General features: G+C 61.1%; 2 protein-coding genes across 4 annotated transcripts in view; one reads left to right on the top strand and one right to left on the bottom strand.

Moving 5' to 3' along the window:
* PTPN23 (protein tyrosine phosphatase non-receptor type 23) overlaps window positions 1-24,567 on the top strand; it is a 27,531-nt gene extending 2,964 nt beyond the window's left edge. The window contains exons 2-25 of one of the 2 annotated variants that reach the window (XM_069859129.1): window positions 644-718; window positions 3,326-3,453; window positions 3,723-3,799; window positions 4,879-4,928; window positions 6,245-6,376; window positions 7,314-7,394; window positions 8,506-8,637; window positions 8,883-8,930; window positions 9,076-9,132; window positions 10,633-10,691; window positions 10,941-11,020; window positions 12,034-12,148; window positions 12,480-12,545; window positions 12,824-12,969; window positions 14,028-14,354; window positions 15,422-15,576; window positions 16,241-16,392; window positions 16,761-16,940; window positions 18,022-19,636; window positions 20,814-20,995; window positions 21,791-21,895; window positions 21,984-22,122; window positions 23,714-23,827; window positions 23,901-24,567. In XM_069859129.1, coding sequence (XP_069715230.1) covers window positions 644-718; window positions 3,326-3,453; window positions 3,723-3,799; window positions 4,879-4,928; window positions 6,245-6,376; window positions 7,314-7,394; window positions 8,506-8,637; window positions 8,883-8,930; window positions 9,076-9,132; window positions 10,633-10,691; window positions 10,941-11,020; window positions 12,034-12,148; window positions 12,480-12,545; window positions 12,824-12,969; window positions 14,028-14,354; window positions 15,422-15,576; window positions 16,241-16,392; window positions 16,761-16,940; window positions 18,022-19,636; window positions 20,814-20,995; window positions 21,791-21,895; window positions 21,984-22,122; window positions 23,714-23,827; window positions 23,901-24,413 — 4,728 coding nt within the window. In that variant the 3' untranslated portion in view covers window positions 24,414-24,567. Of the gene's footprint in view, window positions 1-643; window positions 719-3,325; window positions 3,454-3,722; window positions 3,800-4,878; window positions 4,929-6,244; window positions 6,377-7,313; window positions 7,395-8,505; window positions 8,638-8,882; window positions 8,931-9,075; window positions 9,133-10,632; window positions 10,692-10,940; window positions 11,021-12,033; window positions 12,149-12,479; window positions 12,546-12,823; window positions 12,970-14,027; window positions 14,355-15,421; window positions 15,577-16,240; window positions 16,393-16,760; window positions 16,941-18,021; window positions 19,637-20,810; window positions 20,996-21,790; window positions 21,896-21,983; window positions 22,123-23,713; window positions 23,828-23,900 lie in introns of both variants that reach the window. The other variant, XM_069859128.1, reaches the window with a different exon arrangement.
* Window positions 24,485-26,327, bottom strand: part of SCAP (SREBF chaperone) — a 28,751-nt gene continuing 26,908 nt past the window's right edge. The window contains exons 22-23 of one of the 2 annotated variants that reach the window (XR_011337611.1): window positions 24,873-26,327; window positions 24,485-24,839 (exon numbers count right to left, since the gene is read on the bottom strand). Coding sequence is in view for 1 of the 2 variants with exons in the window: in XM_069859139.1 (XP_069715240.1) it covers window positions 26,082-26,327 (246 nt within the window). In the remaining variant the exon portion in view is untranslated. The other variant, XM_069859139.1, reaches the window with a different exon arrangement.

Below are 26,327 nucleotides of genomic sequence, written 5' to 3'. Positions count from 1 at the left end.
GGGAGACCTCAGCTGGAGGGTTGGGGCCAGCTCTGGAATCCTCAGCAGGAGAAGGAGATGGAGCTGTTGGAACGGGGCCAGAGGAGGCTCCAAGGATGATGCGAGGGCTGGAGAACCTCCCGCACGAGGACAGGCTGAGAGAGTTGGGCTTGTTAAGCCTGGAGAAGAGAAGGCTCCCAGGAGACCTTCTAGAGACCTTCCAGAACCTGAAGGGGCTCCAAGAAAGCTGGGAAGGGACTTTTTCCAAGGGCCCAGAGTGACAGGACGAGGGGGAACGGGTTTGAATTGGAAGGGGAAGATTTAGTTTGGAAATGAGGAAGAAATTCTTAACTGTGAGGATGTGAGGATGCCCACGTTGTCCAGGGAAGTCGTGGCTGCTCCATCCCTGGAGGTGTTGAAGGCCACGTTGGATGGAGCTTGGAGCCCCTGATGCAGTGGGAGGTGTCCCTGCCCATGGCAGGGGTGGAATTGGATGATCTCTGAGGTCCCTTCCAACCCAAACCCTTCTATGAAACGCAAGGCCCCGAGCCAGCACGTGCCTCTTCGCGCTGCCAGACCCACCATGAGGGCTTCTCTGGGGCTGGGAAGATGGTTTTGATGTTAAGACAAGGCCACGTTCTCACCTCTTTCTTTCCCCTCCTAGTTTGTCCTCAAGAACTATGGAGAGAACCCGGAGAACTACAACGAGGAGCTGCGGAAGCTGGAGCTGCTCCGGCAGGTGAGGAGAGCTCCGTTTGGAATCGCTCCCCTGCTGGATCCAAAGCGGGGGAGCTGCTTCTCAAGGACACATCTACCCGCTCCCACCACCTCCCTGGGCTGGGAGTCGTGCCGAAGCGCAGCTGTGGTGGCTCCTTGGCCTTTGTGGTGGCTCCTTGGCCTTTGTGGTGGCTCCTTGGCCTTTGTGGTGGCTCCTTGGCCTTTGTGGTGGCTCCTTGGTGTGGTGGCACCAGCGTCTTCTCACCAGCGTCTCTGAAGCAGTGGTGGGTGCTTAAACAACCCCAGCCCAGGAGCTGTGGAGTTCCGGCTTGTGCCCTTGGGTTTAACCTTTAACTGAGAGGTTGGGAACCTTTCCAGGGTCTCCTGTTTTTCCTTGGGTTTCAACTTGAACTGGGAGGTTGGGAAAACCCTTCCAGGTTCTCCCGTTCTTCCCTTGGGCTTAAACGTGAACCAGAAGGTTGGGAAACCCTTCCAGGTTCTCATGTTGTTCCCTTGGATTTAAACTTGAACTGGGAGGTTGGGAAACCCTTCCAGGGTCTCCTGTTCTTCCCTTGGATTTAAACTTGAACTGGGAGGTTGGGAAAACCCTTCCAGGGTCTCCTGCTCTTCCCTTGGGCTTAAACGTGAACCAGAAGGTTGGGAAACCCTTCCAGGTTCTCCAGCTTTTCCCTCTGCCCTTGAGCTTAACCTTCAACTGGGAAGTTGGGAAACCCTTCCAGGTTCTCCCTTTCTTCCCTTGGGCTTAAACGTGAACCAGAAGGTTGGGAAACCCTTCCAGGTTCTCCTGTTCTTCCCTTGGATTTAAACTTGAACTGGGAGGTTGGGAAAACCCTTCCAGGGTCTCCTGCTCTTCCCTTGGGCTTAAACGTGAACCAGAAGGTTGGGAAACCCTTCCAGGTTCTCCTGTTCTTCCCTTGGGTTTAACCTTGAACTGGGAGGTTGGGAAACCCTTCCAGCTTCTCCCGTTCTTCCCTTGGGCTTAAACTTGAACTAGGAGGTTGGGAAACGCTTCCAGGTTCTCCTGCTCTTCCCTCTGCCCTTGGGCTTAACCTTCAACTGGGAGGTTGGGAAACCCTTCCAAGGTTCTCCCGTTCTTCCCTTGGGTTTAACCTTGAGCTAGGAGGTTGGGAAACCCTTCCAGGTTCTCCTGCTCTTCCCTTCGTTCTCCTGGCCGTAGCAGCAGGTCCCGGGCCCTGCCGAGGAGCCCCCCTTTCCGGTTGCTCCCAAATTCCTTGTCTTTATTTCCCCCTTGGGAGCCTGTGGTGGGGAGAGTGGAGATTCCCTCCCAGAACCGGTTGCTCTGGAGCCAGCAACTGCCTCTCTCCAGCTTCAGTTTTAGGCAGCCAGACCTGTTTTTCTGGTTGGTCTCCGTAAGGTCTCCCTCCTTCTGGCAGGGCTGCCCTGTCCGGCCTTCACTGACCTGATCCCCTTCTAGGACAGAGAGACTCGGCTGCTGGATGGGGGAAAGGCTGGGGAGGGATCTTCTTGGGCTTCAGCAAAGCCTTTGAGATGGTTTCTCACAGGATTCTGCTTGGGAAACTGTCACCCTGGGGCCTGGAAGGGGGAACGAGCTCCTGGGTGGAAAAGTGGTTGAATGGGGGCCCAGAGAGCGGTGGGAGATGGAGTTCCCTCCAGCTGGAGGCCAGGGACAAGTGGTGTCCCCAGGGCTCAGCGCTGGGTCCAGCCCTGCTCAGGGTCTTCATCAACGACCTGGATGGAGGCCTCGAGGGCCCCCTGAGCAAGTCTGGGGGTGACACTGAGCTGGGTGGGAGCTGGATCTGCTGGAGGGTCGGGAGGCTCCAAAGGGACCTGAACAGGCTGGATCCATGGGCTGAGACCAACGGGCTGAGGTTCCACCAGGAACTTGGGGCACAAGAACCCTGGGCAGCTCCAGCCTAGGAGAAGGCTGGCTGGAAAGGGCCTGGAGGAGAAGGACCTGGGGGGGTTGGTTGGACAGGAGCCAGCAGGGGCCCAGGGGGCCAAGAAGGCCAAGGGCATCTTGGCTTGGAGCAGAGCCGGCGTGGCCAGCAGGGCCAGGGAGGTTCTTCTCCCTCTGGACTCGGCCCTGGGGAGGCCGCTCCTCGAATCCTGGGGTCAGTGCTGGGTCCCTCACTCTAAGAAAGACCTTGAGGGGCTGGAGAACGTCTGGAGAAGGGAACGGAGCTGGGGAGGGGCTGGAGAACAAGGGTTGTGAGGAGCAGCTGAGGGACCTGGGGCTGTTCAGCCTGGAGAAGAGGAGGCTGAGGGGAGACCTCATTGCTCTCTCCAACTCCCTGAGAGGAGGTTGTGGTGAGGTGGGTGCTGGTTTCTTCTCCCAAGGAAGAGATGGGATGAGATGAGAAGGTCTCAAGCTGTGCCAGGGGAGGTTTAGATTGGATATTAGAAAATATTGAGGGACATGGGTCAGTGATTGATGGGGATGGTTGGACTCGATGATTCGATGGGTCTTTTCCAACCTGGTGATTCTGTGATTCTCTGATCGTGGGGCAGAGTCGATGCCGATTCCCAGCTCTGTCCCCGCACATCTTGCCCCACCAGGTGAAGCTTGAGCCACGAGCTCCACCCTGTCCCCTGAGCAGCCTCTTCCTTCTCCTTTCTCCCCTTCCAGAGCGCCGTCAACGTGCCCCGGGACTTCGAGGGCTGCAGCACCCTCCGGAAATACTTCGGCCAACTGCACTACCTGCAGAGCCGCATCCCCATGGGGGCAGAGCAGGAGGCGGCCGTGCCCATCGCCTGGTGAGGAGAAGGAGCCTTTTTTTCCGCAGCTGCGGGTGGGAGGGGGGTTGGCTGTGGGTTTGGCGCGTCGGCTACCTCCTTTCAAAGCCAAACCGAGTCCTCCTGGCGGGGAGACGTCATCCCACCAGCTCCCATCGCCTCTGGCACCGTGATTCCACGGACACGGGGACACCAAGCCGGGAGGAGAACTTCTCTGAAGCTCTCAATGGCTCCTGGAGATCCTTTCCCTGGCACGGGAACTGCTGGTGACCAGGCTTCTCTCCTGGCAGGACTGAGATCTTCTCAGGCAAGACGGTGACCCACGAGGACATCAAGTACGAGCAGGCGTGCATCCTCTACAACCTGGGTAAGGGCTTGGCAGGCCGGCCGCCCTCGTAGCGTGAGGGGTCATAGAACGGTTTGGGTTGGAAGGGACCTCAAAGATCATCCAGTTCCACCCCTGCCCTGAGCAGGGACACCTCCCACTGGATCAGGTTGCTCCAAGCGTGGCCTTCAACACCTCCAGGGACGGGGCAGCCACAGCTTCTCTGGACAACCTGTTCCAGGGCCTCCCCACTCTCATCGTGAAGAATTTCTTCCTAATGTCTCATCTAACTCTTCCCCTTCCAATTTAAAGCCCTTCCCCCTTGTCCTGTCACTCCATCTCCTTAGGAAAAGCCCCTCTGCAGCTTTCCTGGAGCCCCTTTCAATCCTGGAAGCTGCTCTAAGGTCTCCCTGGAGCCTTCTCTTCTCCAGGCTGAAGAACCCCAACTCTCCCAGCCTGGCCTCAGAGCAGAGGTCACCAACCCTTGAATCGTCCATCAGAGGTTGCACCGAGGAGAATGATGAGCAGGGAGGGGATTGTATCCATTTCTCTGCTCTGGTGAGACCCCACCTGGAGTCCTGGGTCCAGTTCTGGAATCCCAAACATCACAAGGACGTGGATCTGTTGGAGCAAGTCCGGAGGAGGCCACAGAGATGATCCAAGGGCTGGACAACCTCTGCTATGAGAACAGGCTGAGAGAGTTGGGGTTTTTCAAGCTGGAGAAGAGAAGGTTGCAGGGAGACCTTAGAGCAGCTTCCAGCACTGAAAGGGGCTCCAGGAAAGCTGGGGAGGGGCTCTTGGTTCAGGACAGGACAAGGGGAATGGTTTGAAGCTGAAAGAGGGGAGGTGGAGATGAGATCTTAGGAGGAAACGTTGTCCTGGGAGGGTGGGGAGGCCCTGGAACAGGTTGCCTAGAGATGTTGTGGCTGCCCCATCCCTGGAGGTGTTGAAGGCCACGTTGGATGGGGCTTGGAGCCCCTGATCCAGTGGGAGGTGTCCCTGCCCGTGACAGGGGGTGGGACTGGATGCTCTTTGAGGTCCTTTCCAACCCAAACCCCTCCGTGGTTCTGTGAACCGTGGCTGTTGGTCCCTCACTTCTCAATTCTCGTTCTCGTTCGCAGGTGCGCTGCACTCCATGCTGGGCGCCATGGACAAGAGGGTGTCCGAGGAGGTAACGACCCCCTGGTTTCCCCCTCAACACCTTTTCTCTCCTTCGTAATTAACAGCCACGAGCCCGTAGCCTTGAGAACTTCTCCTCCATAACCTGGGTGGTTCCAAGCATCTTGATGTTCGCTGTGACCTCTAGAGCGTTTCGAGGAGCCGCCTTCTCCTCGTGTCCCCCCCTGCTTGGTTGCTTCCATCCCTGCTCGCTTCCACCCTCAGCACGTAGGGCCGGGATCGGGGAGATCTTACACGTAGGGAGTTTGGGGAGGACACCAAGCTGGGGAGGAGGGTGGATCTGCTGGAGGGTGAGGAAGCTCAGCAGAGGAACCTGGTGGATCCATGAGCTGAGACCAACGGGATGAGGTTCAACAGGGCCGAGTGCCGGGTCCTGCACTTGGGACACAACCCTGTGAAGTTCAGGCTTGGGGAAGAGCGGCTGGAAAGCTGCCTGGAGGAGAAGGACCTGGAGATGTTGGTCAACAGTGGCTGCACATGAGCCAGTGGGCAAGAAGGCCACCAGCATCCTGGCTTGGAGCAGCCCTGGGGTGGCAGCAGGAGCAGGGAAGGGATTGTCCCTCTGGACTCGGGGCTGGTGAGGCCACAGCTCGAATCCTGGGGTCAGTTTTGGGTCCCTCACTCCTAGAAAGACCTTGAGGGGCTGGAGAACGTCTGGAGAAGGGAACGGAGCTGGGGAAGGGGCTGGAGAACAAGGGTTAGGAGGAGCAGCTGAGGGACCTGGGGCTGGTTAGCCTGGAGAAGAGGAGGCTGAGGGGAGACCTCATGGCTCTCTGCAGCTCCTGGAGAGGAGGTTGTGGAGAGGTGGGAGCTGGGCTCTTCTCCCAAGGGACTGGTGATGGGATGAGAGGAGATGGCCTCAAGCTGCACCAGGACAGGTTCTGATTGGACACGAGGAGAAATTTCTTCACGTAAAGGGTTCTCCGGCCCTGGCAGAGGCTGCCCAGGAGGTGGTGGAGTCTCCATCCCCGGAGGGTTTTAAAAGATGGGGAGATGAGGAGCTTGGAGATCTGGCTCACTAATGGACAGGGTTGGGTTTGATGATCTCAAAGGTCTTTTCCAACCAAGAGATTGTAGGATCTGATTCTTGGTTAACAGCGAGCACCATCTGAAGCCCCAGGACCTCACTCCAACTGCTTTTTGGGGTCCTGGAGGAGGCGTAGGCTGGAATTTATCACCTTAAACCCCTCTGAAAGGCTTCTCCAGTCTCTCCGTGTCTCCACAACCTCCTTGAGTCCGGCAGCACGTCCCTCTGGACATGAGCTGACTTGACGTGTGTGCCCAACGCGTCTTCTTCCACCCTTTCAGGGCATGAAGGTTTCCTGCACCCATTTCCAATGCGCCGCCGGGGCCTTCACCTACCTGCGAGATCATTTCCCTCACTCCTACAGCGTGGACATGAGCCACCAGATCCTCAACCTCAACATCAACCTTATGCTGGTAGGAACTGGGTTCTGCTCCTGCCGTGGTGACAACTGGGATGGTTCCTTGGACGCCTTCCAGTTCCAAGTGGTGTCCCCAGGGCTCAGGGCTGGGTCCAGCCCTGCTCAGGGTCTTCATCAATGACCTGGATGAAGGCATCAAGGGCACCCTGAGCAAGTTTAGGGGTGACACTGAGCTGGGTGGGAGCTGGATCTGCTGGAGGGTCGGGAGGCTCCAAAGGGACCTGAACAGGCTGGATCCATGGGCTGAGAGCAACGGGCTGAGGTTCCACCAGGAACTTGGGGCACAAGAACCCTGGGCAGCTCCAGCCTAGGAGAAGGCTGGCTGGAAAGGGCCTGGAGGAGAAGGACCTGGGGGGGTTGGTTGGACAGGAGCCAGCAGGGGCCCAGGGGGCCAAGAAGGCCAAGGGCATCTTGGCTTGGAGCAGAGCCGGCGTGGCCAGCAGGGCCAGGGAGGTTCTTCTCCCTCTGGCCTCGGCCCTGGGGAGGCCGCTCCTCGAATCCTGGGGTCAGTGCTGGGCCCTCCCATGGGTCAGTGATTGATGGGGATGGTTGGACTCGATGATCCGATGGGTCTTTTCCAACCTGGTGATTCTGTGATTCTGTGGCGTCTGGGTTGGGAGAGCGGTTTTGGGAGCCTTGGGTGCTCCTGGATGAGTCCAAGGGCTTGGAGACGCACAAGACAGGACCCCAGTGCCCACAGGGGCTGGTGGAGGGGCCCAGGTTCTGTGGGCAAGAAGGGCTGGAGGAGGGAAAGAGATTTTGGGAGGGAAGGTTCTGGGCTGATCTTCTTGTCCCCAGATGTTTGGACCTTGGAGCTCACGGTCACTGTCCTCTGCTGACCCCTCAAGAAAGGCCCCTGGGCTTGGCTTGGATACAAAAAGGGTTTCCAAGGTTTAAGGGCAAACGAGTAATTTCCTTGTTGCCTTTGGCAGGGCCAGGCGCAGGAGTGTCTCCTGGAGAAGTCCATGCTGGACAATAGGAAGAGTTTCCTGGTGGCTCGGATCAGCGCTCAGGTGAGCTCCAGGGCAGGCCGTGGCTGGTTGAAAGCAACCACCAGGTCCTCAAAGGAGAAGGTGAGATGCTCTAGAGGGGTGGGATGTCATCCAGAGGGAGCTGGAGAAGTGGAGCTGGGAGAACGTCGTGAGGTTCAACAAGGTCAAGGTCCTGCAATTGGGTTGGGACAACCCCGGGTTCAATCCAGGCTGGGGGTGATGGGCTGGAGAGCAGCCCTGAGGAGAAGGACTTGGGGGGCTGGGGGGGAGAAGCTCCACAGGAGCTCAACATGAAACCCCCGTGGCCTGGGCTGCATCCAGAGCAGCGTGGGCAGCAGGGAGGGAGGGGATTGTCCCCTCTGCTCCTCTCGGGGAGACCTCAGCTGGAGGGTTGGGGCCAGGGCTGGAATCCTCAGCAGGAGAAGGAGATGGAGCTGTTGGAACGGGGCCAGAGGAGGCTCCAAGGATGATGCGAGGGCTGGAGAACCTCCCGCACAAGGACAGGCTGAGAGAGTTGGGGTTGTTCAGCCTGGAGAAGAGAAGGCTCCGAGGAGGACTTCTAGAGACCTTCTGGAGACCTTCCAGAACCTGAAGGGGCTCCAGGAAAGCTGGGGAGGGGCTGTTCCCAAAGGCTTGTGGGGATGGGACGAGGGGCAATGGGGACAAACTGGAGAGGGGCAGAGTTAGACTGGACAGGAGGAGGAATTTCTTCCCCGTGAGGGTGGGGAGGAGCTGGAACAGGTTGCCCAGAGAAGCTGTGGCTGCTCCATCCCTGGAGGTGTTGAAGGCCACGTTGGATGGGGCTTGGAGCCCCTGATCCAGTGGGAGGTGTCCCTGTCCATGGCGGGAGGGTTGGAACTGGATGATCTTTGAGGTCCCTTCCAACCCAAACCCTTCCATGATTCTAACTCCGTGTGGGGAGGATTTACCACGGTGCTATCGCTCGTCTGTAGCTCCCACCCAACACTCCTCCTCGGGTTCCTCCTCGGGTTCCTCCTTGGGTTCCTCCGTGGCTGTTTTGCTCTCCTGAGGCTCCTGGTGCCGGTGAATCCTCCTGTCCCTTTCTGCTCTCGATTCCACGTGGGATCTGGCTTTCCGGGGTCTTTCCAGGCCCTCATTCCGCTCTCTTTAGGTGGTCGATTACTACAAAGAGGCCTGCCGGGCGCTGGAAAACACGGAGACAGCCTCGCTGCTGGGCAAGATCCAGAAGGACTGGAAGAAGCTGGTTCAAATGAAGATCTATTATTTCGCTGCTGTGGCCCACGTAAGTGAGGAGACCAAGTTGGGGCTGTGGTGGGGGGTCCTTGTCCTTCGTTTCCATCTTTTTTTGAGCCGCTCGCACCCACAACGAAGCACCTTTTGGCTCAACACAACCGAGGGATGGGCTCTAGCTGGTGGTGGGCGTCTTCTTGTGGACCTCCTGGTGTCTGGAGGGGGTTTTCTTGCTCCTTCCCAAGTTCTCCGTTGAGTTATGAAGCTCCAACGCCGCTGATGCCCTTTCTCTTGCAGCTCCACATGGGAAAACAGGCTGAGGAGCAGCAGAAGTTTGGGGAAAGGGTAAGTTTGGGGTCCTGTCTTGGTGGGATTGGGATATGGAAGAGTTTGTTGCGCCCTGGGGACATGTTTTTTGGGGGTTCTTGGGAAGCTGTGGACTTCAGGGCCCCCACTTCCATGCCAACCCTAATTCCCGGTCTCTTTGCAGGTCGTCTACTTCCAGAGCGCTCTGGATAAACTCAACGAAGCTATCAAGCTAGCCAAGGTGCGTTCCTGCTCCAGCTGGTCCCAGGAACTGGGTTTTTAAAGGGTCTATACTGGGCTTACTGGGATGCCAGACTGGGAAATGAGATTTGGTGTCCGCTTCCAAGCTTTCCTTGCCGTTCAGGAGGTTGGAGAACCTATTTTGGCTTCCCAACACATCCCTTTGCTTCTCTCTGGGACATCCAGCCAAGCTCAAAGCTCTGGTAGCTCCTGGCTGCTTGGTCTACGAGGCCTTTAGCAACTTTTGGATGGTTTTATTGAGCGAGGAGCGCGTGGGCGGCTCTGGAAGAGCCGTGGGGCCTGCACCGCGCGGCCCTGTTGCCTCAGTGGATGCTCGTGGTGTTGGTTCAGGAAACCGAGGGCAACCCCGTGGCCGGGAAACCAGGACATGGAGGGTTTGGAGCTGCCTGCAGGGTCACCAGGAGGATCCAGGGACCTACAGGCCTGTCAGTCTGACCTCAGTGCCGGGGAAAGTCATGGAAGAGGCAGTCCTGAGGGCTACCAGTGACCTGGGGGAAGGCCTCGAGGGCCCCCTGAGCAAGTTTGGGGGTGACACTGAGCTGGGTGGGAGCTGGATCTGCTGGAGGGTTGGGAGGCTCCAAAGGGACCTGAACGGGCTGGATCCATGGGCTGAGACCAACGGGCTGAGGTTCCACCAGGAACTTGGGGCACAAGAACCCTGGGCAGCTCCAGCCTAGGAGAAGGCTGGCTGGAAAGGGCCTGGAGGAGAAGGACCTGGGGGGGTTGGTTGGACAGGAGCCAGCAGGGGCCCAGGGGGCCAAGAAGGCCAAGGGCATCTTGGCTTGGAGCAGAGCCGGCGTGGCCAGCAGGGCCAGGGAGGTTCTTCTCCCTCTGGATTTGATGCTGGTGAGGCCGCTCCTCGAATCCTGGGGTCAGTTCTGGGCCCCTCACTCCAAAAAAGACCTTGAGGGGCTGGAGAACGTCTGGAGAAGAGAACGGAGCTGGGGAGGGGCTGGAGAACAAGGGTTGTGAGGAGCAGCTGAGGGACCTGGGGGGGTTCAGCCTGGAGAAGAGGAGGCTGAGGGGAGACCTCATGGCTCTCTGCAACTCCCTGAGAGGAGGTTGTGGAGAGGAGGGAGCTGGGCTCTTCTCCCAAGGGACAGGGGACAGGACGAGAGGGAATGGCCTCAAGCTCCACCAGGGGAGGCTCAGGCTGGACAGCAGGAAGAACTTCTTCACGGAAAGGGTGATTGGTCCCTGTCGGAGGCTGCCCAGGGAGGGGGTTGAGTCCCCTTCCCTGGAGGGGTTTAAGGGCCGGGTGGCCGAGGTGCTGAGGGACACGGGTCAGTGATTGATGGGGATGGTTGGACTCCATGATCCCGTGGGTCCTTTCCAACCTGGTGATTCTCTGATCTCTGTTCTTTGTGGGGCACGAGGTGAGATGCTGGGAGATGTTGCTGCTGGCTCCTGGCTGCTCGTGGTGTGGCTGGGATCCCCGTTCCTCTTCCCTTCGGGCGCTCACGTGCTCTCGTTCCTGCAGGGCCAGCCCGAAACCGTCCAGGAAGCCCTGAGATTCACCATGGATGTGATCGGTGGCAAGTGAGTCCCTGCACGGGGCACCCATAATCCTTGTGCTGAGTTCATAAATTCCTGGTGGCCGGAGCAGCCCAGGGAGTGTCCCCGATGTCCCCTGTGCTGCCCGCGGCTCTCGGGACGTGCGGCTGCATGGAAGTCGCTCTCCTTGCACCAAACCCAAGAGCCTCTTGGCTTGATCCCACCAGGAAGGAGCTCGGGGAGCCGGGATCGCCATCTGCTCCTCACCAACGAGGCGTCTCTTCTTGTTTCTAGGTACAACTCGGCCAAGAAGGACAATGACTTCATCTACCATGAAGCTGTTCCTGCTCTGGACACCCTGCAGTCCGTGAAAGGTGAGGACGGGAGATGGGACACAGAGGGACACGAGGTGGGGTCACGGCGCTCTGTGACCCGTGGGCTTCGTGCCGCGCTGCTCTGCTGGCTCCACAGAATCACCAGGTTGGAAAAGACCCACGGGATCATGGAGTCCAACCATCCCCATCAATCACTGACCCGTGTCCCTCAGCACCTCGGCCACCCGGCCCTTAAACCCCTCCAGGGAAGGGGACTCAACCCCCTCCCTGGGCAGCCTCGGACAGGGACCAAGCACCCTTTCCAGGAAGAAATTCATCCTGCTGTCCAGCCTGAACTTGCCCTGCTGCAACTTGAGGTCATCTCCTCTTGTCCCATCCCTTGTCCCTTGGGAGAAGAGCCCAGCTCCCTCCTCTCCACAACCTCCTCTCAGGGAGTTGGAGAGAGCAACGAGGTCTCCCCTCAGCCTCCTCTTCTCCAGGATAAACACCCCCAGGTTCCTCACATGCTCCTCTTGTTCTCCAGCCCCTCCCCAGCTCCGTTCCCTTCTCCAGACGTTCTCCAGCCCCTCAAGGTCTTTCTTGGACTGAGGGACCCAGAACTGACCCCAGGATTTGAGCTGTGGCCTCACCAGCATCAAATCCAGAGGGAGAAGAACCTCCCTGGCCCTGCTGGCCACGCCGGCTCTGCTCCAAGCCAAGATGCCCTTGGCCTTCTTGGCCCCCTGGGCCCCTGCTGGCTCCTGTCCAACCAACCCCCCCAGGTCCTTCTCCTCCAGGCCCTTTCCAGCCAGCCTTCTCCTAGGCTGGAGCTGCCCAGGGTTCTTGTGCCCCAAGTTCCTGGTGGAACCTCAGCCCGTTGGTCTCAGCCCATGGATCCAGCCTGTTCAGGTCCCTTTGGAGCCTCCCGACCCTCCAGCTCCCACCCAGCTCAGTGTCCCCCCCAGACTTGCTCGGGGACCTCCCAGGATGAAGGTGTTGAGCAGGAGGACCCGTCTGGAGGCCAACCCGCTCCCCGAGGAGGTTTCAGGCGTGTGTTTTGTGTTCGCCCCCAGGTGCCCCGTTGGTGAAAGCTCTTCCCGTCAACCCCACGGATCCGGCGGTCACGGGCCCCGATATCTTTGCCAAACTGGTGCCGATGGCTGCGCACGAGGCCTCTTCCCTGTACAGGTTCGTCCTGGGCCGCGACACGGGTGGGAGAGCTTCTGGCTGGAGCAAGAGGTGACGATCTCCAGCCCCAAGCTCAACAAGGTGCCCCCGTCCCAGCTCGGCCTCTCCACAGCCCGAGAGGAGCTTGAGGGGGTGGAACCAGCTCCACAACGGAGCCATCGCCCTTCCTAAATGTCCCCAAGTCCTCCTCGCGCCCAGCGTCTCTCCCGGCCGCTGGAGGCACCTTCGCTCCCATAAAAGATCTGGAGATGTTCCCGGCTCCGGCTTGAAGCGCTGGTGGTTTCCGCTGGAGGTTTCCTCACTGAAAGCTTTTTCTTCTCCTGTGTCGCAGCGAGGAGAAGGCCAAGCTGCTCCGAGACGTGATGGCCAAGATCGAAGCCAAGAACGAAGTCTTGGAGTACGTGTGAGCCTGAACGGGGCCCTGCGCGGTTCCTCCTGCTGGAGGAGTGGATTCCTCCTTCCGGGGGTGTCCAAATTGTCCCCTCGTTATTTCCCACGTCCCTCATCTGTTCCTCTCAAGTCCAAGTTTTGGGGCAAGCTCCATCTCCCAGTGGCTGCTGGTCCACAACTTCACCCTGGGGCTTTGTTCAGGCCGCGGGAGGTGACGCTACGTCCTTGGGTTGGGTTGGGAGGAGACTTTTCCACCTCTCAGGGCCTTTGTTCTCTTGCCTGTAGCCAGTTCATGGACTCCATGCAGCTGGATCCGGAGACCGTGGACAACCTGGACGTCTACAACCACATTCCCCCCATCCTGATGGAGAAATGCGCCGCCCTCAGCGTCCGTCCCGACACCGTCAAGAACCTCGTCCAGTCCATGCAGGGTGAGGGCCACCAGGAGAAACATCTGGGCTGCTCCCACCGTTGATTCTTTGCCGATAGAAATTCCTGGACCCCACGGCGTTTTTAGCTTTTGGCCGGTGGTGGGAGATGGTCATGGAATGGGTTGGGTTGGAAGGAACTCAAAGATCATCCAGATCCAACCCTGCTGTGGGCAGGGACACCTCCCACTGGAGCAGGGGCTCCAAGCTCCATCCAACGTGGCCTTCAACACCTCCGGGGGTGGGATCTGGGGGTTCTGGTTCACAGGATGTTAGAATCATGGAATGCGTTGGGTTGGAAGGAACTCAAAGATCATCCAGTTCCACCCCAGGCATGGGCAGGGACACCTCCCACTGGATCTGGTCTCCAAGCTCCATCCAACGTGGCCTTCAACACCTCCAGGGATGGGGCAGCCACAGCTTCTCCAGGCAACCTGGGCCAGTTTTCCCGACCCTCATGGTGAAGAATTTCTTCCTAAAATCTAATCTAACTCTTCCCCTTCCAATTTCAAGCTGTTCCTCCTCGTCCTGTCACTCCAGGCCCTTGGGAAAAGTCCCTCCCCAGCTCTCCTGGAGCCCCTTTCAGTGCTGGAAGCTGCTCTACGTTCTCCTGGGAGCTTCTCCAGGCTGACCAACCCCAACTCCCAGCCTGTCCTCCTAGCAGAGGTTCTCCAGCCCTCAAGATCATCTCCGTGGCCGCCTCTGGTCCTGTTCCAACAGCTCCAGCTCCTCCTTACGTTGGAGCTTCCAGAACTTGACCCAGGACTCCAGGTTGGGTCTCACCAGAGCAGAGCAGAGGAGGAGAAGCCCCTCTCTGGTCCTGCTGGCCACGCTTCTTCTGATGCCAATTCCCAAGCATCTGGCCTGTAAAATCCTTCTCGGGTTGCCCCCCACCCGATTTATCCCTCAGGATGCCGCGTGGACTCCTGGCTCGGAGCATGGTTGGACTCAATGATCTGATGGGTCTTCTCCAACCTGGTGGTTCTATGAAACGAGGACCTGGAGAACTTGTACCAGGAGGTTGTTGAGCCCTTTCCTGTCTCTCTCTCTCTCCCCTCCAGTTCTCTCCGGGGTCTTCACCGACGTTGAAGCTTCCCTGAAGGAGATCCGAGACCTCCTTGAGGAGGACGAAGCGGAGGAGCGGAAGCTTCAGGAGCTGCTTGGGAAGCTCCCGCCGTCCCAGGGGTCTCCACCACCGCCTTCTCCATCCCCGGCGCTGGCCGAGGTCAGCAAGGAGTGTTCCAAGTACATGGAAGTCCACGAGAAGGCCAGTTTCACCAACACCGAGCTCCACAAAGCCATGAACCTCCACATCGGCAACCTCCGCCTGCTCAGCGGGCCCCTCGAGCAGGTCCGGGCCGCTCTGCCTTCGCCCTCCTTGACCGAAGGTGAGAGACGCTGCGCTCTTGGTGGGCCCATCTCCTTCCTCTCCGGGTCGTCTTCTCTCTCCCAACGCTCTCCTCGCGTTGGCCGCCTTGGCTTGGTGGCCACGTGGTTCATTTTGAGCAGGCGCGAGGCCTCGTTCCTCTAAAATCCACGTGGGATGAGATCCTTGTTCCTCTAAAAACCACGTGGGATGAGATCCTGGTGGACAGAGACTGTGTGGTGGGTGCCTGGTGTTACCTCGAGGTGGCTCCTCACCACCACGTGGGTCCCCGTGAGCAGGCAGAGGGCCAGGAAGGCTCTTCCATGCTTGGTGGGATCCATCCTGACCTCTCAACCTTCCCAGTCTCATGGAAGACACCACCACATGGGTCCCTGTGAGCGGGTTGGAAGCCAGGAAGGTTCTTCCATGCTTGGTGGGATCCATCCTGACCTCTCAACCTTCTCTATCTCGATGAAGACACCACCACGTGGGTCCCTGTGAGCGGGTTGGAAGCCAGGAAGGTTCTTCCAAGCTTGGTGGGATCCATCCCAACTCTCAACCTTCCCTGTCTCGATGAAGACACCACCACGTGGATCCCTGTGAGCGGGTTGGAGGCCAGGAAGGTTCTTCCAAGCTTGGTGGGATCCATCCTGACCTCTCAACCTTCTCTATCTCGATGAAGACACCACCACGTGGGTCCCTGTGAGCGGGTTGGAGGCCAGGAAGGTTCTTCCCGGCTTGGTGGGATCCATCCTGACCTCTCAACCTTCCCGATCTCACAGAAGACACCACCACGTGGGTCCCTGTGAGCTTGCAAAGGCCAGGAAGGCTCTTCCATGCTTGGTGGGATCCATCCTGACCTCTCAACCTTCTCTACCTCGATGAAGACACCACCACGTGGGTCCCCGTGAGTGGGTTGGAAGCCAGGAAGGTTCTTCCCAGCTTGGTGGGATCCATCCTGACCTCTCAACCTTCCCTATCTCGATGAAGACACCACCACGTGGGTCCCCGTGAGCGGGTTGGAGGCCAGGAAGGTTCTTCCGGCTTGGTGGGATCCATCCTGACCTCTCAACCTTCTCTGCCTCGCAGACGACAAGCAGGTCCTGCAGAACCTGAAGCGAATCCTGGCCAAGGTGCAGGAGATGAGGGACCAGCGGATGTCGCTGGAGCAGCAGCTGCGTGAGATGATCCAGAAGGACGATATCACCACTTCCTTGGTCACCACCGACCGCTCCGAGATGAAGGTTTGAGCGTCACACGACCCGGTTAGGGCCGCAGCAGAAGCTCTGCCCCATCCCAACCTCTCCCTGAGCTTGGAGAACGGAGCTGGGGAGGGTCTGGAGCAGCCCTGGGGTGGCAGCAGGAGAAGCACAGGGATTGTCCCCGTGGTGAGGCCACAGCTCGAATCCTGGGGTCAGTTCTGGGTCCCTCACTCCAAGAAAGACCTTGAGGGGCTGGAGAACGTCTGGAGAAGGGAACGGAGCTGGGGAAGGGGCTGGAGAACAAGGGTTGTGAGGAACATCTGAGGGACCTGGAGCCTGGAGAAGAGGAGGCTGAGGGGAGACCTCATTGCTCTCTCCAACTCCCTGAGAGGAGGTTGTGGAGAGGAGGGAGCTGGGCTCTTCTCCCAAGGGACAGGGGACAGGACGAGAGGGAATGGCCTCAAGCTCCTCCAGGGGACGCTTGGACATCGTTAATTAGGGAAGATTTCTTCACCAGAAGGGTTGTGAAGCCCTGGCCGAGGCCGCCCAGGGCGGTGGTGGAGCCTCCATCTCTGGAGGGGTTGAGAAGGCCTGTGTCCATGGCACCTGGGGCCGTGGTTTGGTAGCCAGCGTGACGTTGGTCTGGATGAGCTTCGAGGTCTTTTCCAACCTCAACGACTCCCTCACCCTCCCCTTCTCTCGGCAGAAAGTCTTCGAGGAGCAGCTCAAGAAGTACGACCAGATCAAGGTCTACCTGGAGCAGAACCTGGCTGCCCAGGAGAACATCCTGAAGGCCCTCACCGACGCCAACGTCAAATACGCCGCCGTGCGCAAGGCCCTGGCCGAGGTGGAGCACAAGTGAGTCTTCCCCGAGGTTGACCATCGTCAGGGAAGCGGGAGGTCCTAGAGGGTGGGTGCGTGAGGACAACCCTTGCCCACCTCGAGGAGAGACGTGGGGTCGCTTCTACCCTCTCCGTCCTGTCCCTTGTCGTGTCAAACCCCTGGTGTCTTTGTCCTGCACCCAGTGTCCATCCCGGGTGGGTCTTGGTGGCTTCTTCAGGTCCTGGGAGCGAGGACAACCACCTCGGACCTGGCGTTACGTCCCTTCTCAGCCCCTGGGGACGTGGAAGGTTGGGTTGGGTGAAGCTCTGAGCAACCTGAAGGTTGAAGATGTTCTAAGAGTCCCTTCCAGCCCAAACCGTTCCATGATTCCATCGTCTTCCCAGGTGGAACACCACCGTCCAGACCTTGGTGGCCTCCTACGAAGCCTACGAGGACCTGATGAAGAAATCGCAGGAGGGGAAGGACTTTTACACCGACCTGGAGGGCAAAGCAACCAAACTGCTGGAGAAGGCCCGGGCCGCCTGCCAAGCTGCCGAGGCCAACAGGCAGCACGTCTTGGAGAAGTAGGTGGTGTCCAAGGTGGAGATGCTGGAAGGAGAGGGGGGAAGGCCGAGGTGGGCCCGGGGCCCTGCTCGCTGCAGCTCCTGGGAGGTGGAGGGACCTGGGGGTGCGGTTGGGATTGGGCTGTGAGGGCCTCCTGGTGTCCTAAGAGGTGGTGGAGAGCCCCGTGTGGACCTCCCGGTGTCCAAAAAGGGCGATGGGCAGCCCCCTGGTGTCCAAAGGAGTGATGGAGAGTTCCTTGTGGACCTCCTGGTGTCCAAAAAGGGTGATGGGCAACCCCATGTGGACCTCCTGGTGTCCAGAGGAGTGACTGAGAGCCCCATGTGGACCTCCAGTGTCCAAAAAGGGTGGTGAGCAGCCCCGTGTGGACCTCCAGTATCCAGAAGGGTGGTGGAGAGCCCCATGTAGACCTCCAGTGTCCAAAAAGGTTAATGGGCAACCCCATATGGACTTCTGGTGTCCAGAAAGGGTGGTGGAGAGCCCTGTGTGGACCTCCAGCGTCCAAAAAGGTTGGTGAGCAGCCCCGTGTAGACCTCCAGTGCCCAAAAGGGTGGTGGAGAGCCCCATATGGACCTCCAGCACCCAAAAAGGTTGATGAGCAGCCTTGTGTAGACCTCCAGTGTCCAAAAGGGTGGTGGAGAGCCCCGTGTGGACCTCCAGTGTCCAAAAAGGTTGATGTGCTGCCCCATACGGACCTCCAGTGTCCAAAAAGGTTGATGAGCAACCCTGTGTGGACCTCCTGGTGTCCAAAAGGGTGATGGACAGCCCCATGTGGCCCTCCTGGTGTCCAAAAGTTTGATGGGCAACCCCATATGGACTTCTGGTGCCCAGAAAGGGTGGTGGACAGTCCCATGTGGACCTCCAGTGCCCAAATAAGGTTGATGAGCAGCCCCATGTGGACCTCCAGTGTCCAAAAGGGTGGTGGACAGCCCCATGTGGACCTCCAGTGTCCAAAAGGGTGGTGGAGAACCCCATGTGGACCTTCTGGTGTCCAGAGGAGTGACTGAGAACCCCGTGTGGCCCTCCCGGCCTCCATGGTGTTGGCGTCCAGCCCCATCGTGCCCTGGCTCTTCCTCCTCGCAGGGAGCTGAAGAAGCAGCCTCCGCCTCGGCCCACGGCGCCCAAACCTTCTCTGCAGCCGAAGCCTCCGGAGCTGGAGCCCTCGGCCCTGCCGGACGCGCTGGACCTGCCGCCGGCGCTGGCCTCCTTGGCGCTGGGGGAGCTGCCCGAGGAGCTGCGCGCCTTGCCCCCCGACGTCCTCGCCGGCCACCTCTCCCGCTCGGCCGGCCTGACGGCGCCGCCGCCTCCCCCGGAGCCCTTCGTGCCGCTGGCCGCGCCCTTGGCCGCCGCTCGCTTCCCGGCCTCGCCGCCCCTCGCCTTCCGGCTGCCGGCGCCCGCGGGGCCTCTCCTGCCGCCTCCCACCGCGCTCCCTCGCGCCTCCGCACCGGCCGCCGCGCCACGGCTCTTCCCCAGCGCGGTTCTGCAGGCCCCGGTTCAGCCCGCCGCGGCCTACGTGGCTTCCCTGGTGCCTGCGGCGTGTCCGGCGGTTGGCGCCGAGGCGGCTCCGGACGGCGGCCAAGCTCCCGGCTCCGGCCCCGCGGCGCCTCCGCGGCCCTTTGTGGCTCCGCCGCGCCCCGCCACCCCCTTCCCGTACAGCCAGGCCGCGCTCCGGGCCTTCCCCCCGGCAGTGCCGCCGCCGCCGCGGCCTTTCCCTGCGGCGTTCGCCGCCACCGCCGCTCACCTCCAGCCCGGCGGCCTGCCTCCCGCTCGGGCCGCGCTCCCGTTCCAGCCTCAGTTTCCCCCCCAAGGCTTCGCGGGGCCGCAGCTCTACCAGGACGGGGCCTTCGTCACGCTCCCCGCAGGCCCCGTGGGGCCGCGGCAGCCGGTGCCGCTCGCCGCTCCGGCTCTGCCTTTCGGCGCCGTGGCCTTGGGCCCCGCGCCCGCCAACCAGGCCGGGCCCCACCGCCTCCCTCCTCCTGCGAGTCCTGCTCTGAACCAAATCCCAGGTGCTGGTGGCCGCGGGCCCCTCGTCCCCTCCCCGGCGCCGCCGCCCCCGGCGTTGCCCGTGGGCAACGTGGCGGCGAGGCCTTCGCCGGCGCCGAGCGAGGCCTCGTTCCAGCGGCAGAGCTCGGCCACCGACGACCTCCTGTCCTCCAGCCCCGAGAGCCAACACGGCGGCTCCAAGGGGGCTGGGGGGCAACCCCTGCTCCAACCCACCAAGGCCGACGCCAAGGAGGGCCTCAAGCCCAAGGCCGTGCAGCTCATCGAGAAGGATCCCTACGAGAAGCCGGAGCGCGTCCAGCGCCTGGTGGAGGAGCTCGAGCGTTTCCGGGCGCTGGTGGGGCGCTTGGAAGATCCGGGGCCTAACGGCGCCACCCGCTTGGACGCCATCTGGAAGGAGCTTCAAGACGCTCAAGAACGAGACGCCCGGCAACTCTCCATCGCCATCGCTCGCTGTTACTCCATGAAGAACCGGCACCAGGACATCATGCCCTACGACAGGAACCGCGTGGTGCTCTGCTCGGGGAAGGACGACTACATCAACGCCAGCCGCGTGGAGGACCTCTCGCCCTATTGCCCCAGCCTCATCGCCACCCAGGCCCCCCTGCTGGGCACGGCCGCCGACTTCTGGCTCATGATCTACGAGCAGAAGGTCTCCGTCGTCGTCATGTTGGTGTCCGAGCAGGAGCTCGACAAGGTGCGACGTGCCGGGGGGAAAAACGGGGCCCGGGAGGGCTTGGGGTTGGTCAACGGCGGCCAGTGGTGGCCCAGGCGGCCGAGAAGGCCAAGGGCATCTTGGCTTGGAGCAGAGCCGGCGTGGCCAGCAGGGCCAGGGAGGTTCTTCTCCCTCTGGATTTGATGCTGGTGAGGCCACAGCTCGAATCCTGGGGTCAGTGCTGGGCCCCTCACTCCAAGAAAGACCTTGAGGGGCTGGAGAACGTCTGGAGAAGGGGGAAGGGGCTGGAGAACAAGGGGTGTGAGGAGCAGGTGAGGGACCTGGGGGGGGGTTAACCTGGAGAAGAGGAGGCTGAGGGGAGACATCATGGCTCTGTGCAGCTCCTGGAGAGGAGGTTGCGGAGAGGAGGGAGCTGGGCTCTTCTCCCAAGGAACAAGAGGTGGGACACTAGGGAATGGCCTCAAGTTGGAGGAGGGGAGGTTCAGATTGGACATCAGGAGAAATTTCTTCATGAAAAGAGTGGTGAAGCTCTGGTAGAAGCTGCCCAGGAGGTGGTGGAGTCTCCATCCCTGGAGGAGTTTAGAAGCCAGAGGGATGAGGGGCTCAGGTCTGGTTTCGTAGTGGACGGGGATGGTTGGACTCAAAGATCTCAAAGGTCTTTTCCAACCGAATGATTCCACAAGTCCATGATTTTATGACCTGGGGGGGTTCCACCTGGAGAAGAGGAGGCTGAGGGGAGACCTCGTTGCTCTCTCCAACTCCCTGAGAGGAGGTTGTGGAGAGGAGGGAGCTGGGCTCTTCTCCCAAGGGACAGGGGACAGGACGAAAGGGAATGGCCTCAAGCTCCACCAGGGGCGGGTTGCATTGGATTTGTGGAAACGTTTTTTCCTGGAAGGGGATTGTGAAGGGTTGGTGGAGTCTCCATCCCTGGAGGGCTCCAAAAATCGCGTGGCCGTGGCCCTTGGGGACACGGTTTAGTAGGCCGGGTGGGGGGGTTGATCTGGATGAGCTTCAAGGTCTTTTCCAACCTTGATGATTCTGTGATCTCCACACTCTGGTGTCCACGTGGGGCACCTCCAGGCCCTGAGGAGGGGCAGGAGAGTCCCGTGGGGTGGTGGTCGCCCTCGATGAGGTGTTGAGATCGGAGATCGTGGTGGGGCTGCTCCTCACGCTGTGCCCCGTTCCCTCCTGGCAGCAGAAGGTGCTGCGCTACTTCCCCTCGGAGCGGGGCCAACCCCTGGTGCAGGGACCCATCACCCTCGTCCTCACCAGCCTGAAGGTGGCTCCGACCCACGTGGAGAGGATGATCACGCTGCAGTACCGCGACCAGAGCCTCAAACGCACCGTTGTCCACCTCCAGTTCACCTCCTGGCCAGAGCTGTACGGCAACTGGGGCCCCTCGGGACCTCGGAGCAGAGTGGGGACCTCCAGGGCTCCAGCCTTGGGGTGGGAGGGGACAGCTAGGGGTGAGGTGGGACAACCCCGAGCAGCTCCAGGGGTGGGGAAGAGCGGCTGGAAAGTGCCTGGAGGAGAAGGACCTGGGGGGGTTGGTTGGACAGGAGCCAGCAGGGGCCCAGGGGGCCAAGAAGGCCAAGGGCATCTTGGCTTGGAGCAGAGCCGGCGTGGCCAGCAGGAGAAGCACAGGGATTGTCCCCATGGACTTGGTGAGGCCACAGCTCGAATCCTGGGGCCAGTTTTGGGTCCCTCACTCCAAGAAAGACCTTGAGGGGCTGGAGAACGTCTGGAGAAGGGAACGGAGCTGGGGAAGGGGCTGGAGAACAAGGGTTGTGAGGAGCAGCTGAGGGACCTGGGGCTGCTTAGCCTGGAGAAGGCTGAGGGGAGACCTCATGGCTCTCTGCAGCTCCTGGAGAGGAGGTTGTGGTGAGGAGGGAGCTGGGCTCTTCTCCCAAGTGAGAGGGGACAGGATGAGAGGAGATGGCCTCAAGCTGCACCAGGGCAGGTTCAGATTGGACACCAGGAGAAATTTCTTCATGGAAAAGGTCCTGAGGCTGCCCGGGAGGTGGTGGGGTCCCCGTCCCTGGCGGGGTTTCGAAGATGGGGAGATGAGGAGCTCAGGGCTCTGGCTCAGCGATGGCTGGACTTGATGATCTCCAGGTTCTTTTCCAGCCAAACTCGGGGTCCCCCGCCCCTGAATCCGTGTTCTTCTCGCCCCAGGGGTCTCCCCGACAGCAAGACGAGCCTCCTCCGCTTCATCCAGGAGGTCCACGGCCACTACCTGCACCAGCGCCCGCTCCACACGCCCGTCGTGGTTCACTGCAGGTGAGCGGGGCCGGGGGGGGGGGGGGGTCCCTGGGGTCCCCCCTCTTTGTCCCCGGGGTCCCCCTCACAGCCGGGGGGTCTCTCGCAGCTCGGGCGTGGGCCGCACCGGGGCCTTCTGCCTGCTCTACGCGGCCGTGCAGGAGCTGGAGGCGGGCAACGGGCTCCCCGACCTGGCGCGGCTGGTGAGGCGCCTGCGGCAGCAGCGCAAGCACATGCTGCAGGAGAAGGTACGGCAGGGGCTGCTCTCTTCCTTCCTTCCTTCCTTCCTTCCCCGACTTCCTGTTCTTTCTCTCATTTCTTTTTTTTATTTCTCACTTTTACCCTGCCCTGCCCTTCCTTCTCACATGCCTCTTTTCCTTCCTTCCCGCGACCTTCCTTCCCACACCCTTCCCATGTCCTTTGCGTCCTTCCTTCCCACTCTTCCTTCCCGCCCTTCCTTCCCGCGTCCTTCCTTCCTGTGTCCTTCCCTCCCGTCCTTCTCCCGTCCTCCCCTTCCCCCTTCCCCTCCCCATTTTGTTTTCTCTCCCCGTCTCCTTCCTCCCTGTCTCTTCCTGTTTTCTCCTTTCCTCTCCTCCCGCCCCTTTTCCTGTTTTCTTTCCTTCTTCTTCTCCTTCCCCCCCTCTCCTTCCCCCCCTCTCCTTCCCCCCCGTCTCCTTCCCCCTCTCTCCTTCCCCCCTCTCCTTCCCTCTCTCCCTCCTCGTCCCTCTCCTCTCTTCCTCGTCCCTCTCCTTGTCCCTCTCCTTCTCGTCCCTCTCCTCGTCCCTCTCCTCTCCTCGTCCCTCTCCTTCTCCCTCTCCTCTCTTCCTCGTCCCTCTCTTCCTCGTCCCTCTCTTCCTCGTCCCTCTCTTCCTCGTCCCTCTCTTCTCCTTGTCCTCATCCTTCTCCTCATCCTTCTCCTCCTCGTCCTTCTCCTCCTCGTCCCTCTCCTCATCCCTCTCCTCTCCTCCTCATCCCTCTCCTCTCCTTCTCCTCGTCCCTCTCCTCCTCGTCCCTCTCCTCCTCGTCCCTCTTCCTCGTCCCTCTCCTCCTCATCCCTCTCCTCTCCCCCTCCTTGTCCCTCTCCTCCTTGTCCCTCTCCTCCTCGTCCCTCTCCTCTCCTTCTCCTCGTCCTTCTCCTCCTCGTCCTCCTCCTCGTCCCTCTCCTCCTCATCCCTCTCCTCCTCATCCCTCTCCTCTCCCCCTCCTCGTCCCTCTCCTCCTCGTCCCTCTCCTCTCCTTCTCCTCGTCCCTCTCCTCTCCTTCTCCTCATCCCTCTCCTCGTCCCTCTCCTTCTCATCCCTCTCCTCATCCCTCTCCTCTCCTCGTCCCTCTCCTTCTCCCTCTCCTCTCTTCCTCGTCCCTCTCCTCTCCTTCTCCTCCTCCCTCTCCTTGTCCCTCTCCTTCTCGTCCCTCTCCTCATCCCTCTCCTCTCCTTCTCCCTCTCCTCTCTTCCTCGTCCCTCTCCTCCTCATCCCTCTCTTCCTCGTCCCTCTCCTTCTTGTCCCTCTCCTCATCCCTCTCCTCTCCTTCTCCCTCTCCTCTCTTCCTCGTCCCTCTCCTCCTCATCCCTCTCTTCCTCGTCCCTCTCCTTCTTGTCCCTCTCCTCATCCCTCTCCTCTCCTTCTCCCTCTCCTCTCTTCCTCGTCCCTCTCTTCCTCGTCCCTCTCTTCCTCGTCCCTCTCCTCTCCTTCTCCTCCTCATCCTTCTCCTCCTCATCCTTCTCCTCCTCATCCTTCTCCTCCTCGTCCTTCTCCTCCTTGTCCCTCTCCTTCTCGTCCCTCTCCTCATCCCTCTCCTCTCCTCCTCGTCCCTCTCTCCCTCCGGTTCTCTCTCCCGCAGTTGCACCTCCGTTTGTGTTTCGAGGCTGTCGTCCTGCACGCGGAGCAGCTGCTGCTTCGCCACGGGGCGAGCGTCCCGGCTGCTCCCAAGGCCCCGGCCGCGGCCTCCGCCAAGGTGGGTCTGGGGCTCGGGGGCTCCGGGGGCTCCGGGGCTCCTCCGTGACCTGACGGGGGTCTCTCCGCTCCAGCTCTGCTTCCAGCAGGACCCGCAGGACCTGGTCCTGGGCGCCGACGTGCCCATCAGCTCCATCCAAGCCACCATCGCCAAGCTGAGCGTCAAAGCCGCGGGCAGCGAGCCCTCCGCGCCGGACCCTCTCCCCGAGCCCGCCGAGGCCGAGGCCGCGCCGGCCGTTCCCGCCGCCGGCGCCCCGGACGCTGCCGGCGGCGTCCCCGAGGCCTCCCCGCCGCCCCCCGAGCCGCCGCGGGACCCCGAGAGCGGCGACCGCCCGGCCGAGCCCCCCGAGGAGCCCGCGGCGCGGCCGCCGCCGCCGCCTCCGGCCGCTCCGTCCTCCTCGTCGCTGGAGCTGCTGGCGTCCTTGACGCCCGAGGCCTTCACGCTGGACGCGTCCCTCAAGGGGAAGCAGCGGATGAACAAGCAGAACTTCCTGCAGGCGCAGACGGGCGAGGGGCTGCGAGGGCCCCGGGCCAGCGACGACCCCCTCAGCCTCCTCGACCCCCTCTGGACGCTCAACAAGACGTGAGTCGCCCCCCGCCTTCCGCTCCAAAGGGACTTTGTCCAGCTCTTTGCTACTAAAATAAAAAGCGAGTTCGATCCGCGCTGCGAGCCGGGGCCGGGGAGAAGCTCCTCGCGGGGAAAGCGACGGCACGGCCCAGGCCCGGGTTAGTTCTGTTTAATGGCGGCGGCCTCGTACGGCTTATAAAACACCCTCTGGTACAAAAACAAAACGTCCCCCGTACAGAAAGAAAGTACAGCCGGGCGAAGGCCACCGAGGCGAGGGGAGCCCCCACACCTTCCCGGGGGGGGCCCCAGGAGCATCTAAACCCTCCCTACAGCGGCCCAGGAGCACCCAACCCTTCCCTGTGAGGCCTGGGAGCATCCAAACCTTCTGTGGGGAGGCCCAGGGGTGCCCAGAGCTTCCTCGTGGAGGCCCAGGAGCATCCAAACCCTCCCTGGGGAGGCTCAGGGGGGTGCCCAGAACTTCCTAGTGGAGGCCCAGGAGCATCCAGGCCTTCCCTGGGGAGGCCCAGGAGCGCCCAGAGCTTCCTCGTGGAGACCCAGGAGCATCCAAACCTTCCCTGGGGAGGCCCAGGAGCGCCCAGAGCTTCCTTGTGGAGACCCAGGAGCATCCAAACCTTCCCTGAGGAGGCCCAGGAGCATCCAAACCTTTCCCTGGGGAGGCTCAAGGAGCACCCAGGCCTCACTCCCCCCGTGTCCTCAGCGTTTCCCTGGGGGCAGAGGGCGGTGGAGAAGGCTTCAACCTTCTCTACTTCTCCAGCAGGGAGGGGCAGGGGGGGCTCGGGCCCCTCTAGTGCAACTGGGGAGGGGGGAGCTGAGCTTTTCCCAGCCCCGCAACGCGATGGTGACGCTCCAGGAGCGAAGCCTCGTTCCTCAAGGTTCCTGGAGGTTCCCGGAGGTGCCACCAGCCCCCCAGCAGGACCTTGGCTCCCACTGCTCCATCTTGGATCTCCCGGCTCGGCCACAGCGGCTGCTCCTGCCCCGAAAGGAGCTTTGTCCCCCTTCCTTGTGAGGAAAAAAGGGGCTGCTCCCCCGCTCCCAACCTGAGCAGGGCCTCGTCTCCCACGAAAAGGAGGAGGAGGAAGAGGAAGGTGCGTGTGCTGCCCCCGGGGCGGAGGAGAAAGCCGGGCCGGGGGGCTCTCCTGCCTTAATAAATAAATATTTACAGCGGATAAATAAATAGGGCAGGGGCTGCTCTAAGGCACGCGGAGGCCGAGCCCTGCGGCGATCGGGGCCGGCGGCTCCGAGCCCCTCGGGTTGCTCCTCTCCCGGCTGAGCGTCGCCCTCGGGATCTTCTCCGGGGCCTGGATGGGAAGGGCTGGAGCCCCGACCGGGGAAAAAGCTGGGCCCGGCTCCGCTGGCCAAGGCCACCGCGTCCCAGCTCCAGCAGCGAGGTGGAACCGGCTCCTCCTGAGGGACTCCCGGCTCCGGGCCTGGCCCCTCCGCACCAGAAGCGGCACCGCGAGGACCCGCAGCGAGGAGGCCTCGGGCCGATGGACCATGGGGTGAGGAGTCCGGTTCAGGAGACGGGGACGAAGCGCTGGAACCGTCATCCCTGCCCCTCCAAGGCCACCCCTGCTCCACCCTCACCCACAGAAGGCGTTGAGGCACCTCATCCCACCTCTCCTGCTCCACCTAAGCTCCATCACCTTCCTCCATCTCCTCCTTGTCCTCAGTCCAGCTTCTCGAGCACGGAGGGCACGTAGACCAGGCTGAGCTCGCTGCCGAAGTTGCAGACGATGGCGGCGTTTTCCAGCACCAGGATCTGGCGCGCCGGCTGCGACTCGTTGCTCTTGCCCAGGTAGACGGTTTGGAGCAGGTCCCCGTAGCCGATGTCCCAGAAGGAGACGCAGCCCTGGCCTCCCGTCACCAGGAGGTTGTCGGAGATGACGCCCAAGCTGGCCCCGCAGCCCATCTC

This window comes from Phaenicophaeus curvirostris, chromosome 6 (genome assembly GCF_032191515.1).
Source record: "Phaenicophaeus curvirostris isolate KB17595 chromosome 6, BPBGC_Pcur_1.0, whole genome shotgun sequence".
In the NCBI taxonomy this organism is placed as follows: domain Eukaryota; kingdom Metazoa; phylum Chordata; class Aves; order Cuculiformes; family Cuculidae; genus Phaenicophaeus; species Phaenicophaeus curvirostris.
Note: the sequence above shows the minus strand (reverse complement) of the source record. Positions and strands in the feature narration are given on the sequence as shown.